Below are 17,182 nucleotides of genomic sequence, written 5' to 3' on the forward strand. Positions count from 1 at the left end.
TTTTTTTTTCCTCCTAGGCAAGATCAATTCCAGCGGGCCTGGAAAGGCAAGATAAGGTCGAATTCAAGTCACAACACGATGGCCTTCCCAAGACTTCCTGCCAGGGCAGCCTATATCAACCTCTCCAATCCTCACAAGCGGAATGCCCTCTCCCTCGCCGTCCTCCGCGACCTTCGCAGGCAGCTCCACTTTCACCTCAAATGCCCTGTGACGGGCGAACCGGTGCTCCTCCCACCCTTTCAGCCAGATCTCATCGACACCCTCGAGGCTGCTGCTGAGGGTGGCAGCAAGTCAGACGATCTCCATGCATGGCTCACCCACGCCCCAACATGGCGACGCAGACGTGCAGACCAGCCACGGGTCCTCGTCCTCCGCAGCGAAGGCCCTGTCTTCTCGTCGGGCCACGACCTGGCCGAGCTGTCGAGCCTCTCCCGAGACGAGGTGCACGAGACCTTTGCACTCTGCGCAGAGGTCATGTCCCTCATCCGACGCTCGCCCGCGGTCGTCGTAGCCCCGGTCCAGGGACTGGCCACCGCGGCAGGGTTTCAGCTGGCCATGACTGCCGACCTCCCCATTGCGCTGGGCGACACCAAGTTCCAGCTGCCGGGCATGGGCATTGGCCTACCCTGCACGAGCCCTGCCGTTGCGGTGTCGAGGCGTGTATCGCCGGGTCTGGCGTATCGGATGTTTGCCACTGCTGAGTCGGTTACGGCTGCGGAGCTGGGGGCGGGCGTGCTGGATGTTGTGCCTGTGCCGGAGCATGCGGAGAGCACGGATACCAGGGCGAAGGCGTTTGAGGAGAGGGTGGCATCTGTAGTGGGGAGACTGGTGGAGACGTCTGGTCAGGCGCAGGCGCTGGGCAAGTGGGCGTTCTGGACGCAGCTTGGGATGCGCGGCGGACATGGCGAAGGTGGCGGTGCCGATGGGTATGAGGATGCTGTCAGGTGGGCTGGGAGGGCTATGGCGTTGCATGCGAGGAGCGAGGATGCTAAGGAGGGCATTACGGCTTGGAGGGAAAAGAGGAGGGCGGAGTGGAAGACGTGAATGCGCTGTCAGGTGCGTTCGTTTGATTGTGTAGTCTTCTATTTGTACAGATTCAGGCACCTCATCTTCTTTGTCCAAGGATACCCCAAATACAGCGCAGTTCATCGGCCATGGATCTCTAGAACTGATGGATCTGGTCTTTCCGATAGCCCAACTTGGCCAAGATCCCCTCCTGCCGCCCTCCCCAGCCTTTCTTCCCAAGCAACGCCTCTTCCATTCCCGGCGGCCCGCACACCATCACCTTCGTATTCTCCTCCGACGCTGGCACAGCAACCTCCCTCAGCAGCGCCTCGGTGACATATCCCTTTCTGAACCGTTCATCACCGCCAGCCAGCTTCTCACCTCCCCTCGAAACCGCATACACAGCCCTAAACCTGTCCTTCCCAAACCTGCTCTCGAGGTCTTCAAACTCTCTCCTCAGCAGAACATCCTCCTCGGCATTCACGCCAAACACAAGTCGAATCTTGGTCTTGTCCGCCGGGTCCTGCAGGATCCCCTGGATGAGCTGGTAGCACGGCGTGATCCCAGCCCCGCCCGCAATCAGCGTGATGGAGTCGTGCTTGTTCGGCGTCCACTTGTACCCTGGGATCACGACTGCGAACAGGACCTTGTCGCCTGGGGACAGCGAGTGTAGGTGTGTCGACTGCTTGCCGTTTGGATAGCGCTTCACCATGAACTCTACCACGCCAGCTTGATCGCTGGGCGAGATGGGCGTGTAGGGTCTTAGTACGGGCAGATAGTGGCCCTTGGGCACTGCCACTGTAAGCAGCGCGGCTGCAATAGCTGTCAATAGCCGTTCCATCCTAAGATGGCTCTTCTACCTTGCTTCATGCACATGACGAGCTGAACTCACAAGTCAACGGCAGCCCACTCACGTCCCCCTCCCCAGGCAACCCAAACCGCAACCTCTTCGTATTGTGGTTCACATCCTCGCTCTCCTGCAACGCCAGGCTCACAAACGCTGGCCCAGCGCGCCCAAACACCTTTTTGGAGGCAGCACCACCCGGCGGCGCCTCTGCGTCTGCTGAGCCTACCAGGAGTCTCGAGAGGAGCGCGCCCCCTGCGCCGGCGACGGCGAGGCCCTTGAAGATATTTAGGCCGTGGGTGTGGAGGAGTTCCTGGGCGGTCGACATCCTGTGTGCTGCTGTTCTTGATGAGGTAGAGAAATGTGCTGTGGCAGATGTGAAGAAGAATAAGGGCGTCGTCTGTCGCGAGACGCGCGTGAAGATGCGGGAGGCGTTCATTTCGGGGTAATATAGGATGACAGTTCTTTTAGTTTTATTTTGGTTTAAAAAAAAACAAACCCAAACACACGCAGGCTTAATTAGTAGCCAACCAATGTGTAACGAGGACTAGAAGAAGATTTCAAGCAAAAGCATGGTCTTGCTTGTGGTCGCCAAGTGTCGGACCCAAGGTGGTGTTGGGCTGAGCTTATGTATGTGGATGGGGAAGTCCGATGCGGCATCACCGAAAAGTCCGGATCGGTCCGGGCTGACATGGGGACCATCTTACTCCTGGGCTACTTTCACCGAGTACCCTAAGTGATTAATTTATAGGACCAAAAAAAGAACCGAAAAAGATAGCAAAGTTTGCAACTACTGCCTTACAAGGTTACGGGGGATATGCATTGAAAAGGCCGTGGTATTCAATGTAGTGCAACGGGGCATTGTTTATTTCTCGGGACCGAGCGGTGAGACGATCGTTCCGTGGCGTGACTGGTTTCTTCAAGGAATTGAGTGCGCGCTCCCTCGAAAGTTCGCAGTGGGAAAATACCTCTGAATGGAAATCTATTCACTTGTGGTTATCCTTTCTTCTTCAAACACACTACTTCCACACACCTCCCTCCCTATTCCAGCTCCGTGCCGTATGCGTCTGGAGCTCTCCTTTGAAGCTGAGAGGTTGCCCCTGCGGTTTATGCAGAGGCCGAATGGAGAGGGCGATATTGGACCACCGCTAGCTATTGAAGCCAAGTATTGCAAGATTTGCGCGTGTAAGAAATCAAAGTCGACTCTCCCTCTCTGCACTTTGGAGCATCATCGAGCTGAATATCGGTAATGATCTGGACTCGCCCGTGTGCTATACGAGCGGCAATCATTTCAGCTGGGTCGTTGAGTATCTCGGAGCAGTGGAATCCCACACATGGCGTGGAAAAGTGCACCCTCTCATATGACGATGCGGAATGCCGTTCTTGTAGACGGCCCGCCTCCCACAGCATTTCCACCGGCCCGGTTCCTTAGGCAAGGTTGGATCCTCATAAACCTCTCCTGGAAAGAGAAACGGTCAGTACGCGTGTGATCAAGTTGTTGAGAATCATTGTGATTTTATAACAGTTCGATGATGGAAACGTACCCGTGTGCCAGCTCCTGCACAGTCCTGCCGTGTTTTGGCTTTCTCTATACCACACAGAGCAGTGTTTGCACCGGAACTCGCGTTCTCCCGTCGTGATCTCGTTAGGTTGCTTAATGGAACTGTTCTTCTGATGGGATATCCTGCTGGCTGGCTGCTGTGCGCGAGGAGTGTGAGAATTGGCCATAGGCGTCTGCGGTAGGCTGCCGGCATTCTTCGAGGGCGTGGCGAGGTAAGGCAGTCGAGCAGGGCTGACGAATGCCACGTCATTCTCCAGACCGGCCCTCTGTCTACCACGGAAAGACTGCTCTGGGCTGGTGCAGGACTGGGTCGCTTTGAAAGGAGTGATGGGCTCCAAGAACATCTGGACATCATTGTCATCGTCTTCCTCCTCGATCTTGATCGCTGGACTAGTTTCCTTGGCGCTGGCGTCTTTTTTGAGGTTCAATTTCAGAATGCGTTGCGACCCACGCCGCGTGCTGGACGGAATAGGCCGAAGAAAACTAGGAGTGGCGCCATGGGATCTTGACCGCAAAGGCAGTTGCATTTCTGGGTTCTGGAAGCTCGCAGGAGGAGCCTGTTGTAGGCAACCAGTCTGTTGGACGTCCGCAAGCCTTCCCTTTTTATCAGGCCTCATTGGTGTGTCGTCCTGACTGTCATTTCTGCCATGCTTGCGTGATCCTCCTGACTGGTTGTTGAAGGAGCCGTTCGGAAAAGGGTAAGCTGCCGCGTCTTGGCTAGACTCGCCAGCTCTCATGAAAGCCAGTTCGTTAGCCGATCTTCCACCTGTTGAGCTCACACCCTTCTCGTGGCCACAACTAGACGAGGGATCGCCTAGTGGCGCCGTTTCTTTTCCTTTGGGTTCGCTGTAGGTCTTGGTTGGAGCATTTCCAAGTTTCACTGCATCGATAGCCGTAGCATTGTCGACCTTCGCTTTCTGTTTTGCCTTCTTGCTCTTGCCTCTCTTTGCCTTCTTCTTCTTCTTCGTCTGCTGGACGTCGTCCTCGTTATGTTTTCCTTTCGACTTTTTTGGCTTGCGAGTGTCGACCTCTCGTGGACCGCTCCTGTCTGGTTTCTTGGCCGTCCTTGTTGTCAGAATAGCGTCGTCGCTCTCGCTTTCCCCGCCATCAAGAGCAGATCGTGACTTCTTGACAGCCTTCTTTCGCTTCTCTTGTCTGATGGCAAGTCCAGAATCGCTCTTCTCTAACTCGGCCTCAGAGCTGCCCCTTTCACTGTCGCGCTCAGCATCCGACCCCTGGTCCGCGAGACCACCACCATCTCCCACCCCAACGACATCCATCGACACCTCGCCAGGCTGAGTCCATCCCAACTTTTCAATTGCGTCTGGGAAGCCAAGCTCCGTTGATTCGTAGCGCAGAGATGTATGGTCCAGGTTTCCGATTGGCAGCGGGTTTTTCAGTGCGTCCATGAGACTGTTTGTGACGGTGGTTCTGGTCGCGTTGATGTTGACAACCAGCGTGGCCAGGACATCTCTGGCTTTGGCCCCGCTGAGGCTGCGAACGTGCTCTAGGGTGACCTTTCTGAGGGCAGACATGGGCATGGTTGCGATTCCCGCTGGGAAAGAGCCTGCCTGGGTGCTTGACGTTGTGAAAAAGGCCATTTTCTCGGGTATGGTCAGGAGAGTTCCTGGGATGGGAAGGTGTTAGTTATTGTGTTCGTTTGGGGTTGGGCGTGGAGGTGTTGAAGGCATCTCAAACTGTATGTGAAAAGGAAGGTTGAGGCACCGTATGCTTGTTTGTTTGAAGCTCACATCAAGTTCAGATGAAGGGGACAATGGGAACGGGGGAAAGTAGGAAAGACGGAGACTCTCGCACTTGACTTTAAAAAACACCTCTGGACCTTCAGAAGGGTGTAGAGACAGGATCCTAACACAGGCCTGCGTTGCTCTCTATGGTCAGACTTGGACTTGTCAGGTTGAGTGTGGTGCCATTGGGAACAAAACACCAGCTCGGAGAAGAGGAAAACACGAAAGAGGGGGGTGGCGAGGAACAGTAGGAACCACCCGATGGTATCGCTTGAGTTCTAGCAGGTTTGAGCTGGTTTTGTCAAATTTGCTGACGGTCGTGCAAAAGAGACGAAAATGGTTGATGGAGCTGGTTGTCGGAGCTGCAATTTTCTGGAAGCGCGCGTGCGAGAAAAAACTGGGTTGCAAAAATTTGGAAAAAGAAATAAAGAGAAAGGTAAGGTTTCGTGTGTGGCGTTAGGGTGCATAGATTAGATGATCTCTCAAAGTCAAAGTTGACCTGTCCACGTTGCCTGCGTGGCTGGCGTCGCTGCAGAATGAGAAAGGGGACACGGAAAAAGAAAGATTCCATTTAACGTATGGCTTTGCTTTTGAATGTCAGATGGAAGCCCACAGGAAAATATACGTATCACCCAGGCACGCGGCAGTATTGACCATCACTTAGTAAGTGGTGTATTCCGTGCATGGGGCATGGTCAAAGCTGGCCTTTATAACATGCTCAAGTGCCCTCGTAAATTTATTTACACGAACCACCATATTAACACCATCCCGTCTCCTAATCGGACAGAGTATATAACTAGCTTTTCTCCTTTCGTTGACTGGTCTGGGTGGTTGGTCGACACATTTGAGGAGGTGGGTCGAGATTGGCGGAGAGGCCAGGGGGCACAAGCTTGCATTTATCAAACATACAGACAACTTCTAAGGAGGATCTTCTTTCCATGTATTATGAAGCATACTGTACAGTCGACCTAGAAATTTGTGTTGGCGACGCTCAAAATAATATCAAGCAAAGCTCCCCCTTTCCAGTCCCAGACTGACTGCTGTATCTCGGTTCGAAAGGTTGCTTTTTGTACTCGTATGGAGTGGGGAAGCGGTATTGATGCTGGTATCCGACCTGAAAGGTCATAGCGACTTATTCAGAAACGTCTCGGCTCGTACTTGGTCAAGGTTTTGGGGTCCCAAGCTTCGTTCTTATCCTGGTGATACACTCCCACGCAGCCTGGCGAGCAGATATTCAAGGCAGAGCGGCCGTCGACCGTGATCGGGCGCTCACCACAGCAGGTCCACTCGAGGCCGCCGATGCCACGATTGAGAGTACCTAATGCAAACAACTACTATTAGTCTCAGATCACAGACGAGTTGGTCTGATTTGGCATGAATGGGGCGGTGGCGTACCAGAATGGTAGGAACAAGGGGCGGAGCCGTCAGGACGGGCTACGTTGCTCTTGTCGTTGAAGTCTGACTTGCACAGGTGACATCTGCGGAGACGCAATTTCAAATTAGACTCGGTGATAACAGAAAGGGAACTGAGCCTCTGTGTCTCCATGTTGTTATCCTCCAAGTCTCTGGGACAGTCTGAGGAGGTTTGGGCTTGGACAGGTCCCTTGGTGTTGTCGACGACGACCTGAGGAAGACGACCAGTGTCATCCAGCTCGGGCTCGAAATCCTCGATATTCTCATGTGACTGTTGACGATGCTCCAAACGGCTGTCGTTGCCCTCGCAGGCCCCTACTGCTGCTACAGCCTGCAACAGGTCACCGTCGACTGTCTCGGCTGTGGTCGCGCTGGGACTGTGATAGATGTTGATGGTGACGTTGCCTCCATTGACTACGAAGGTAGGAGAAGTACAGTTACTGGAAGCCACAGCATCGGAGGAGCAATTAGCACACTTGACGCTGATGTTGCCAGGCGTGTCTGCATCGGTGCTGTTGACGTGAGACTGTGAAGTCTCGCGCGTGCTGGTGGCGTCCATGATGGACAAGGTACGTTCTGCCTGCTGGATCTAGTGAGGAAGAGGCAAGTGGAAGGGATGATGACGTTGCTGAATTGAGGTTGAATGGCGCTGGGTGTGGTTGCGAGAGACGGAAGGAGAAGTGCACGCGTGGTAAAAATGTTGAGCAACAAAGAAAGGCGCGTGCTGATGATTCAGTGAACCCTGCCCCACAATCAATGTCATTGGAAGGTGCAATCTAAACAAAAACTTGTCTAATAAGTCTCAATATGCCCTTGTGGGGTTCCAAAGTATGGAAACTTGAGTGGTGATGGCATCATGAAACACTTCCCACAGCCCGCCATTCACGACACACTCCAACTTATTCATGGTCAAATTAAGGCTACGTAAAGTCGACTTCAGTTAATGTTCGGCTATTGATTTCAACTAACCTTTCAAGTTAGTAATAGTTTGTACTACCAATAAGTACTTATATTAGACTGTAAGAATAGCTTCTTATTCCAAAGATTTCTGGTTGGCACTGCCTTCCTTGACATCAACTTCTCACTTTATTTGAACGTTATCGGAATAATCATTGCATTGCTTATTGCACGTGCCGGCTTCTGAGTTTTTAACGAGTTCAAACACGGTTATATCGTAAAGTTCCGACATCTAGATCCAATGATTTGAACAGAAAATAATTTGAATAGAGATACGTAGGTTAATTACCAGAAGTGTGCGTAGCTAGAAGGCGAAAAGTAAGGATTACTGGAACGAGATCTACCGGGCAACTTCATCTATTCCTCTCTTTCGAGGGTACATGTCCAGAACAGTCTCCAGCTCCTATTACGTCCGCTTAGTATGACATCCAATAAAATTTCTCTAATGGCGTGCAAATGCCTGAATGTTGGAGGAATCTTACCTCTACAGTGCCTGAAATGTTCGCATCTGCTCCCATACCAAGTGTGAACTTGGCCAGTTTCCTCTTTTCTTGCTGTAGCTTCACAACGTTCTGCAAAAATCAGCAAGATCACGAATTTTAGATCAATAATCATGCAGCATGACTAGATGCTCACCTGTTCGACAGTGTTCTGAAGTACATATCGGAAAATCACAACTTCCCTCTTTTGGCCCATGCGTACTGCACGAGCAATTGCTTGTTCTTCGACTGATGGGTTCCATTGCGGCTCAACAATGTGAATGCGGCTCGCCACTGTGAGGTTCAATCTATAACACATCTTAGTAAGCATTCGAAGACGTTGACTCAAAATTTCCAAGTATTGGTGGTATTATTCACCCTACGGCGCCGGTCTCCATGGTCAAGAGAAGGACTTGTAACGAATCGTTCTCTTTAAACATTTGCAGTCGGGTGGAACGATCTGCGTAGCTGGTATCCCCGTCGACCTGGCAGTAAGAGACAGAGTGGCTGCTGAGCACGTGGGCCAGCAGATTGAGGGTTGACTTCCAATAAGAGAAAACGATACTGAATACCAGAGGGTCCGAGGATGGGTCAGCAACAAATTTGCATGTCATCGGGAAGGTTTTGGGGCATACGTACGCCTTGTCCTTCGTGGTCTTCGTTGAGACGATGTTTCTCAAGACTGCATCCAGCTTCGTGGACTGCCCGTCTTGGGCTGAGCGCTCTGCACAGCCCGGAGTCATGGGCAGAATCGCATACAGAACGCCGCGCTCAGAAGCTGCTGTGGGCAGAGGGCTTGGAGACCTGTCTTGTAGTGGTCGCCCGCAATCCGGGCACACTTCCAGCTGAGACAGAAGCATGGCGCTGTCTTGGTCACTTCTGGCGCACCGATCGCACTGGTGAATGATGCCATCGAGTGCTCCAAACTGTGATGGACAAATCAGACCGGCACTTGATGCTGTGCTACGGCTTTGGAATGTGCCGGAGTTACAGATCATGCGCAGTCGCAACAGTATTGTGAACAGCTCCGTACAGCGAGTGGACTGTCCAGTGCTGACCATCTCGTCGATCTGGACCCGACCACGATTCAAGGCTTGATCGTAGAAAGTCTGTTCCTGCGGTGAGAAACGTAACGAGATCGTTTCTTCGCGGCTCGCTGGTAGAGTAAGGCAAGACTCGGTGCGCCGGAGATAGTAGGCTTGAGAAATAAGAACATTGTTAAAAGGGGATAGCTGTGAGCTGGATTGATTTGGCTGGAATGAACACTGGTTTCATTTCTTTGTAAAAACGGATACATCTTTGCTATAATATTGAATGCCTGCTAGTTGAGTAAGTTTATAATTTAAGAAGTGGCTTAACACTTGAATGTTTTCGCTTTCCACAACCCCGGTTCAAATACATATGTACAGTATTGATTAAAAACCCCCGAAGGTTATGTTTATTGCTTCAAGTGACAACCACGCAAGACATGGATAGCTTCTTGAAAAGCCCTAGATAGACTCTACTATTTGACTTGAATCACATTCTCTTATCCGTCGCGTCTGTCCTTTCGCTATAGAACTGCCCACTTCTCCTTTATCCCCCACCACTACCACGACCGCCTTTGGAAGACTTAGGACATGGTGGTGGCATCAATCTACATGCAGGCAAGATTTTCGAACACTTTATCCACCGAGGTCGACACTTCTTCTTCTTCTTTGGTTTGGGCTCCGGCTTCTGGGGCTTTTTAGGCGGGCCTGACCGAGGAGGAGCATGCGGCGGCGGCGGCGGCGGCGGCGGCGGTGCTTTGTTGGCGTTGTCAAACTCCTTGATGATCTTTGCGACCTCCTCAAGGATCTGAACCTGCTTTCACGCCACAATCCGCGTATACTCGCTGCCAGGTGCCTTGGAAGGGTTCCTGAGCAACTCCTCATAGAACTCCTGCCGGTTGAGGACAGTCTAGTGGTCCATGGCCCGGTTGTCCTCGTCCCGCATGGCCCTCTTCAACATCTCACCAGGCTGCGCCGTCGGACCAGTGAGCCCAGCCAATCTCTTGCGAGCCACGTCGCGCAGTGCCCACTCCCTGATCCCCAAGGGCCCCACGTCGTCCTATAACCCGTCTTCGCCGGACGAGACGTCCTTGGGAACACCCTTTTCGCCCGTTGTGCTGGGTGAGACGCAGTTCTCGGGCAGCCAGCCTTTGGCCTTGAGCGCGGGATGTCCCTCGCCCTCCAGCCAGCCATCTCTCACGTACTTGACCCTGGTCAGCTTATCGCCAGGTCGAAGTCTGAGGTATCTCGAGTCCCCAGGAGGGCCCTCAAAGGCAAAGTCTGCCACTGCCCCTTCAGAACGCCACACGCTCCCCGGTGTCGTGTCCAGTCCCGGAATCCCAGGCGGCGCGTCAGGCGGCACAGCCGGCGGCACAGGCGCGCCAACTTTGCCCTGGGCACGAGCAGCCGCGTTGGTCACGCGCGAGAGGCCCTGGAACCAGGCGAGCAGCTTGCTCGTCTCAGCCGGGTTCATGGGCCAAACCTTGTGGCTCTTGGGGTCGGGAAGAAGATTCTCGATGCCTTTCCAGATCTCCTTGGTCGTCGAGCCGATGCCCGCCTCGTACCCTACCTCGGGCCCGACAGGCGTGCCACCACCTCCCGATGGAGCCGAGTTGATGATGCGCTCTGCCAACTTGCGCACGAGGGTGTTCTTATTGTTGTTTACAACATAGCCTATCCCTACAGCGCCGAGAGTACCTCCTCCTAGACCGAGGCCTACGGCTAGGCCTACTTTTTCCGAGTAGTGTGGTAGGTGGGTTGCGCCTGGTGGGATGATCTGTGTTATGTCTGCTTAGCATTTATCATCATGTATTGAGGGAAGACGAGGAAGAAGAGAGGTGCGAGAAGAAAGAAACAGAGGAGGGACTGATTTCTTTCTTCTTCACCGAATGAACTTCTAGAAACTTACGGTCTTGACAGATGTGGGCTTCTTCTTTGGAGGCGGCGAGGCTGAAGGCTTCCTTGTGGGCTTCCGGGGTGTGCTATGAGGTGGGGGCTTGGACCCTTTTGACGACGGCTTTGGCGGACTCGACGATCTGCGGGTCGCGATGGAGGAAGAGGAAGGCCGAGCCGAAGAGAGAGAGAGCTCGATGAAGTTTTCGTAGCGGTGTTCCGCAGCGAAGAGGATGTGGCCGTTACCAGGACTGACGGCGATGAAGACCTAGAGGGGGAGGACGAGGAGGCGGAAGAACAAAGGCCGTCGCATACTATACCCTCAATGAGAGGGATGCTGCCATCGCTGCCGACCTTGGAGGCCGAGACAGTGACAGTCAGGGTATAGCAGGCGACCGTCGTGATCCCAGAAGGAAAATCAGAACTGCTCCACCCGGGCCTCGTCTTGTAACCGTCACGCAGGTGCATCGTCTGGGTGATGGCCTCCGTGAACTTCCCTCCCGTGGCGCATGTGCCAAGTCCTGAAGACCACGGCGAGACAGAGGAGTGGCTGGCCGTCTCGCCGTACTTGGCACCACGGCCCTCATCGCCTTGTCCCACTTGGCATTTACCAGGGTCGTGGGAAAAGCGGCGCCAGACAGGATCCCAGGCGTGTTGTCGTTGGCGATGATAGGCCCGCACACCTCAAAGTGTCCGTGGGGTGTCTTGCCCACGGCGCAAAGAAGGATGCCCGAGGTTCAGTTTGTCACGGCATCCTCGGGGATGGGGCCGGCAAGGGCGCACACCCCGACGGCCAAGAAGGCCAGCAGGGATAGCAGAGAGGAGAACGAGAAGAACATCCTGTTGGGCGAGGCTGGGAAGACCCATGCTCGGATGCTGTTGGGAAGATGGAGGCTATTGTCAGCCCTCCAGTGAAGGGTTGGTCGAGAAGGATGAGGGAAAAAAGGAGAGGAAACATGTCTTGGATTGTCGAGAGAAGAGGGGGATATTTATGTTTTCCCACTCATCACTGGTCATCTGTGTTTGGGTTTTGGGAGACTGTTTTCTTGTGGCATGTGATGCTAATCTCTTAGTCCACTTTCTTCGCACTAATAGTTTAACACAAGCATATGTGTGCGTATACTCAGCTAAAAATCGACGGACCTCCTAGCCTTGGCTTCTCTTACTGATCGTCTAGAGAGAACATGACCATTCAGAGGCGCGATGAGGTGCATGTTTTGCATATGTGAAATGAGCGACTCCACCAAGCCTTGTCAAGGGTTATTTATAAGTTTGAGGAAGATGTTAGTATGCATTTTGCTGAGTCGTGTACCCTCTCATCGCTCTTCCTCAGACTAGTTGCACTGATCATAAAAAGGGACGGCGTTGGGGAGAGGAGAACATGCAATGGTCAGCGTCAACATCAACGTATCATGGATTTATAATTCGATGAACTGCATTCAGACCTAACACTTGTTTTGATACCCATATGACATCTCATGTCTGAAACGGGAGCCAGACGAAGTGTCGAGATGGAAATGGAATGAAGTTACTTGTGATACTCACAGAAATAACACGAGCCGCAGAAATAAAGTTGATCACTAACTGCCAAATACGAATGAATGCTATGTCAAGAAGGAAAGAAGGAAGACAAGAAAATGAAAAATTAGTTGAGAAAGAAGCAGAAAGGAAGAGTTGAGCAGGGAAATCATATTTTTCAATGCTGCATATTTCGATCGGAAATAATCTGATGAGACAAAGATGATAAGTAGTGGAAATAACGAGGTCTCAATTCCTTGCTTCATGCCTGTCAAAGGCCCATTACTTCATCCGTCTCGACATCTCTTGGGCTAAAGTCCTGGGTAATAGCAAGTAATTTTATGACAACTTGAAGTGCTGGCAACAAGATGTTCTTCTGACCTCTCATGTGCACCAGCACGTGCAAGTTTCGTACGCTCTGGGAACTTGGCTGGAGGAGGTATGGAAGTCTTCCCCTTTATGCAAGACTTTCCGTGTGAGGTCTCAACCCCTATTCCAATACCAACCAAGAGCTGATATCAAGTAAAGAGATCATCATACGATCCATGAATTCAACCAGAAGAGTCGTTGGTGACCGCCCTCCCCCACCCCCCAGGGGGTCGCCCTGGTCTCAACAACCCCGACATGTTCTATATTGAAGGGGTTGTTTTGTTAACAGCACTTTGTGGCGCTACTTCAACGCTGATACCTATACGCAAGCGTCACATCCGCCCTCGGCACCAGGCCAGGCTTCATTCTCTGTTGTTGTTGCTGTTCCCTCTCGCCACTTGCACTCCCACCACCACCACCACCACCACCTCCTCCTCCTACTTCCCAACCTTCACAAACTCCCATCCACACCCGCAGACACCACATGGCCACCAAAGAGTCCCGCAGCGCCCTGGGGAGCGCCCTCGTGACGACTAGCCTCCAGGTAGCGGGCCCATCGCCCGCGATGACCTCCTCGCACGCGACCTGCCGCCCGGTAGCGTCTAGATAGTTGTACTCGTCGCGGCTCAGCCAGCGCATGCGCATCCAGGCGAAGAAGACGGGGTTGGGATCGGAGTGTTCGGGGTTGACGTCTGTGGCTGTTCGGCCTGGGTGGAGGAGTGCGCTTAAGCATGCTGGGGGGCGGGATAGTGAGGTTGATAAGGGGAAGGAGGAGGAGGAGGACGAGGAGGATGATGGTGGAGGTGTCTGTTGTTGCTGTGGTGGTGGTGTTTCTAGGTGAATGTTGCCCAGCAGTGACGCTGACAGGGAGGTAAGGTAGTATGATGTTGGTGGTGGTGGGAGAGAAGGGTGTGAAGCTGGAAGAGGCGGCGGAGGCATCCTTTCTGCTGTAGTAATAGTGGGAGAGGGCATGAAAGAAGTCACAGGTTGTCTGCACTGGCGCGTGAGATGAAAAAGCGGCTGAGGCGGAGCGGAGGTCCGTGTGAGGATAATGTAATCCGTGCCGCTGGGCTTAAGAGGCGGAGCGGTGGTGACGGGATGGCTCAGGATGTACAGAGGTAATTCCAATGCCGTCTCAGATGTGATAACTTGGCCGGTAAGCACGAGAACGTCTGGAGCGAGGACACCCTCGGCGTATATTGAGTTGCTGGTTGGGTAGGCTGCTCTCGTATCCTGTCTCTCACATGCCGCCATCTTTCTGTGTTCTCACTTCATGGAAGAAGGCGGAAACGGAACGAGAATAGGGCTGGGTAGATGGGCGGCCATTAAGCGAAATCTGGTGAGTCCGAGTATTGTTGTGGAGCGAGAACTAGAGAACAACATGTAGATATTAGAAGAGAAGCTTCAGTTGATTGAGAGAGAGAATGAAGAAGGGAGGGAGGGAGGTGGAGAAAGCCCAGCTTTACATGCAATACGGTGAGAAGATAATGAGATATATGGTATTATAGATATTCTGCAGTGAAAATGAACGTCATCTAGCTTGCCAAAAAGAGTATCAAGATTCATAGAGCTGGGGTCGAATCCTTCTGTGGGCGGCATTCCACAAAACCACCTACATTCTAACGTGAAAGAACTGGGGCGGAGGAGCCTCATCAATCCTATTTAGGCATCGTTAATCTTTGCTTACACCTCCGTGCGCATCCCTCAGGAATTTATGGCGGCGGGCGGGGTGTCGGACTGTGGGCCGATTCCTGCGGGCAACTTTATATAAACGTGCCAGAACTGCCCGTTTGTAATTGCCCCAAATGTCTCCTATAGTAATGCCATTACTCGTGTATGAAGATCCTGTGATGTCCGACGACCCAGTTATCGCAAAGAGGATCTCGGCAAGCTTATTCTGAATCTGTACAAGATCAGTATGGCCCTCTCTTCTCGTACGCTCGTGTCTTCTGTCGTGATAAATGGTTATCAATCCAGTGATTCCACTGCAGATATGCAGAAGAAGATGCCGCCCCCAGGAGAGAATCAAAGAGCCGAGACAAAGTTTTCCGACATTCTGCTTTACCTAGTGGAACAGTGCGAACTTTTGTACGACTTTCTGCGGCACGACACGCTAACCGTCGTTCAAGAGGAGTGGCCTCAGATCACCAGTAATTTGGCCCCATGAAGGAATCGGAACTCTGCAGGACAGAGACAAAGAAGAGTTGGCTCCCTTGCCTCCCACGCAGCTGCATGATAAGTCAATGCGGCCCAACCCCTCCGTTCGAGGTACCTTGATGCTAGAGCTGGGTGGCTGGAATTGAGGCTTTCCAACGAAAGGCTCGTATCTGCTGCAGTCAGATGCATACTGCCTGCCCCAATGGTACACACCGTAGCAAGATGGTGTGCGTGTGAAACGTCGAGAAATGGGGGCCGCAAATTTAGGGTAGCATGAGCGTCGATGTTCGGTGAGGTTATCTGGTCATGTTTTTCACACATAACTGCATCTCGTTGCAAACGGTCGTATGTCGGAGCGTTCCGGCCAAGATCAAGATACGTATAAGATGCATGTAGCTTGGCCATACCACACACACTGCATACTGCCCGCCCGCCCTAGTTACCACCACCTACCGCCTAGTCGAGTAGTAGCTTTGAAAAGTAACAAGGGCCACCTGAGCTGCTCTGTCCCAAATGTTCACCAGGTCTTTGTCTCACAAGCTCTGCGGCTTGCCCCAAATGCAGCCCCCAGTGAGGGGAATTTAAAAGCCACTTTCCATCTTCATCCCCTCGGACTAGATGGATTCGTAAGAACATAAAATATGCCCGCATACGACGCAGAACTTGTCCACTTCTCAAGGGAGGCCAAATTTTGCGAGCTCGAGAGATTCTCCTCCGGCAGCAGGTCTGTCGAGAAGCAGCCTGCACTAACTGGCGATGGTCAGTACGCAACCAAGTCAGAGGCCGCAGACTCTGAAGGAGATGTGAAGAGGGACAATGACAATTACACGACCGAGTCCGACGTTGTAGCCAGAGGACGAGAGGGCGACACGGGCGACGGGCAGCAGGAGCCACAGCAGCCACAGCAACAGGACCGCCACCTGGAGCTGGCTTACTTTGCGCAGAGACGGGAGGAGGACGAGCTCGATGCCCTACTGGACGAGGCGTACGAGTGGTGCGAGGAGGACACTTATGTTCTCGCCGCTGGCCCTGACGAAGAGCTGCACGAGCTGGATGGATGGCTTCTGCGCGGTAAAGACGAGGAGCCGCGAACCGGTGCGTATATAAACACCCAATGCCATTTGCCACAAGCCGGATATTTGGGAGCAGGCTAGCTAACTAGCTGGCTGACCGACAGGAGCCGTAACGAGTATTGAGGAGCATGATGTCGTCCACGACAGGACTTCGAGTCTCTTTCGCGAAGGAGAGTTGGTGCATGCAGCAAGTCGTTTGCAGACTTTTGTTGATTTCAGCGAATCCTGCTAGCTGTTCAAGATTTGCTCTGCTCAGAGTCATCTTGTCACTTCTCGAACATCGGCGGAGGAGGGAGGAGGGGAGGGGGGGAACAGGAGGGAAGGTGGGTGAGGTCAGTGATTGTCCTCACCATCCAGCAACAGTGACATGCACTGCCACTCAATTGAACGCATTCCAATCACATGATGGCTAAAGAGTAGTCTCTAAATGAGAACCGGTCTTAGTAAGCCCAAGTCAGACAGGTGTCAGTCAAAAAGGTGTGGCGGTCAATTAAATGTGAAGCTCTGGAGCTTTCCAATTCAAGAGTCCCTTCCAATGTGAGGTCTCCCACCAGAGCGGGCAGGGACCATCAAGGCATCGTGCGCCTAGCGTTTTTCGCTTGTGGTGTTTTTGGCGATTATCCACTGATGTTCTAGGGAATTCAGAAGGGCCCAAGGATATCGGAGGGTTGGTCAGGGGCTGCATGAACGCCCTGATAGCCCCGAACGCCCCCTGTGATGCGCAGATCCGGGGCAAGTCATGCAGCAGTGGTAGCGGCGGGGTGGTGGAAGACTGAGCTCATGCTAAACTATTCTTAGTTAAGATCCGTCCTCGTGATTCGCTGCAGTTATACTTTCTAGGCCGGATCCGTATTGGGACTTGTCTCCGCTCTAGGGTTGGACCTCCACCCTTCCCTGAGTGGGGTCTCCCAGTGGGAAGGTGCAACCCCCCCTCATGCTGGTGGTGATGGTGGTGGTTGTCGTCTTCGTCTTCGTCTCCGCCTCTCCACGTCTCCAACCATCCATTCCTCTTTGTCGTCTACGTGCCATCTTCATCGCCAAGTTCTCATTTATCTCTTCCTCCCTCGTGTGCCAGCTCCACAAGCTTGTACCCCGTCTTTCCAACATAGAGAGAATACACGGCGGATATGGTCTTGGATC

The 17,182-nt window shown here is 52.9% G+C and overlaps 8 protein-coding genes across 8 annotated transcripts; 2 read left to right on the forward strand and 6 right to left on the reverse strand.

Annotated features, from left to right (window-relative positions):
* The first annotated feature begins 31 nt into the window (after positions 1-31).
* M406DRAFT_323060 (ClpP/crotonase) lies at positions 32-1,154 on the forward strand. The gene has a single exon (XM_040919732.1). It carries the CDS (start codon positions 79-81, stop codon positions 1,042-1,044), a length of 966 nt encoding a protein of 321 aa, XP_040774186.1. The 5' UTR covers positions 32-78; the 3' UTR covers positions 1,045-1,154.
* Positions 1,155-1,162: 8 nt separating this feature from the next.
* On the reverse strand, positions 1,163-2,177 carry M406DRAFT_48989 (uncharacterized protein; the record flags this gene model as incomplete). The annotated part of the gene is made up of 2 exons (XM_040924379.1): positions 1,163-1,818; positions 1,898-2,177. 2 exons carry the CDS (start codon positions 2,175-2,177, stop codon positions 1,163-1,165), a joined length of 936 nt encoding a protein of 311 aa, XP_040774187.1.
* A 958-nt stretch (positions 2,178-3,135) lies between these two features.
* Positions 3,136-4,951, reverse strand: M406DRAFT_331766 (uncharacterized protein; the record flags this gene model as incomplete). Its single annotated transcript, XM_040920664.1, has 2 exons — positions 3,136-3,308; positions 3,394-4,951. The coding sequence occupies 2 exons, from the start codon at positions 4,949-4,951 to the stop codon at positions 3,136-3,138; spliced, it is 1,731 nt and encodes a 576-aa protein (XP_040774188.1).
* A 1,340-nt stretch (positions 4,952-6,291) lies between these two features.
* Positions 6,292-7,127, reverse strand: M406DRAFT_73851 (uncharacterized protein; the record flags this gene model as incomplete). Its single annotated transcript, XM_040925665.1, has 2 exons — positions 6,292-6,473; positions 6,551-7,127. The coding sequence occupies 2 exons, from the start codon at positions 7,125-7,127 to the stop codon at positions 6,292-6,294; spliced, it is 759 nt and encodes a 252-aa protein (XP_040774189.1).
* A 1,028-nt stretch (positions 7,128-8,155) lies between these two features.
* M406DRAFT_243045 (uncharacterized protein) lies at positions 8,156-8,570 on the reverse strand (the record flags this gene model as incomplete). The annotated part of the gene is made up of 2 exons (XM_040916195.1): positions 8,156-8,312; positions 8,383-8,570. Coding segments are annotated over 2 exons (345 nt in total), but the record flags the coding sequence as incomplete, so codon positions are not given.
* Positions 8,571-10,092: 1,522 nt separating this feature from the next.
* On the reverse strand, positions 10,093-11,764 carry M406DRAFT_331769 (uncharacterized protein; the record flags this gene model as incomplete). The annotated part of the gene is made up of 6 exons (XM_040920665.1): positions 10,093-10,683; positions 10,765-10,809; positions 10,942-11,193; positions 11,241-11,446; positions 11,494-11,629; positions 11,675-11,764. The coding sequence occupies 6 exons, from the start codon at positions 11,762-11,764 to the stop codon at positions 10,093-10,095; spliced, it is 1,320 nt and encodes a 439-aa protein (XP_040774191.1).
* Positions 11,765-13,118: 1,354 nt separating this feature from the next.
* Positions 13,119-14,066, reverse strand: M406DRAFT_73853 (uncharacterized protein; the record flags this gene model as incomplete). The annotated part of the gene is made up of 1 exon (XM_040925666.1): positions 13,119-14,066. One exon carries the CDS (start codon positions 14,064-14,066, stop codon positions 13,119-13,121), a length of 948 nt encoding a protein of 315 aa, XP_040774192.1.
* Positions 14,067-15,610: 1,544 nt separating this feature from the next.
* On the forward strand, positions 15,611-16,818 carry M406DRAFT_331770 (uncharacterized protein; the record flags this gene model as incomplete). The annotated part of the gene is made up of 4 exons (XM_040920666.1): positions 15,611-16,064; positions 16,284-16,365; positions 16,487-16,506; positions 16,679-16,818. The coding sequence occupies 4 exons, from the start codon at positions 15,611-15,613 to the stop codon at positions 16,816-16,818; spliced, it is 696 nt and encodes a 231-aa protein (XP_040774193.1).
* Positions 16,819-17,182: the final 364 nt, after the last annotated feature.

This window comes from Cryphonectria parasitica, assembly GCF_011745365.1.
Source record: "Cryphonectria parasitica EP155 unplaced genomic scaffold M406scaffold_6, whole genome shotgun sequence".
NCBI lineage: Eukaryota > Fungi > Ascomycota > Sordariomycetes > Diaporthales > Cryphonectriaceae > Cryphonectria > Cryphonectria parasitica.

Coding starts and splice junctions, on each gene's coding strand:
- M406DRAFT_323060 (XM_040919732.1), top strand. CDS start 79: ATGGCCTTCCCAAGACTTCCTGCCAGGGCAGCCTATATCAACCTCTCC.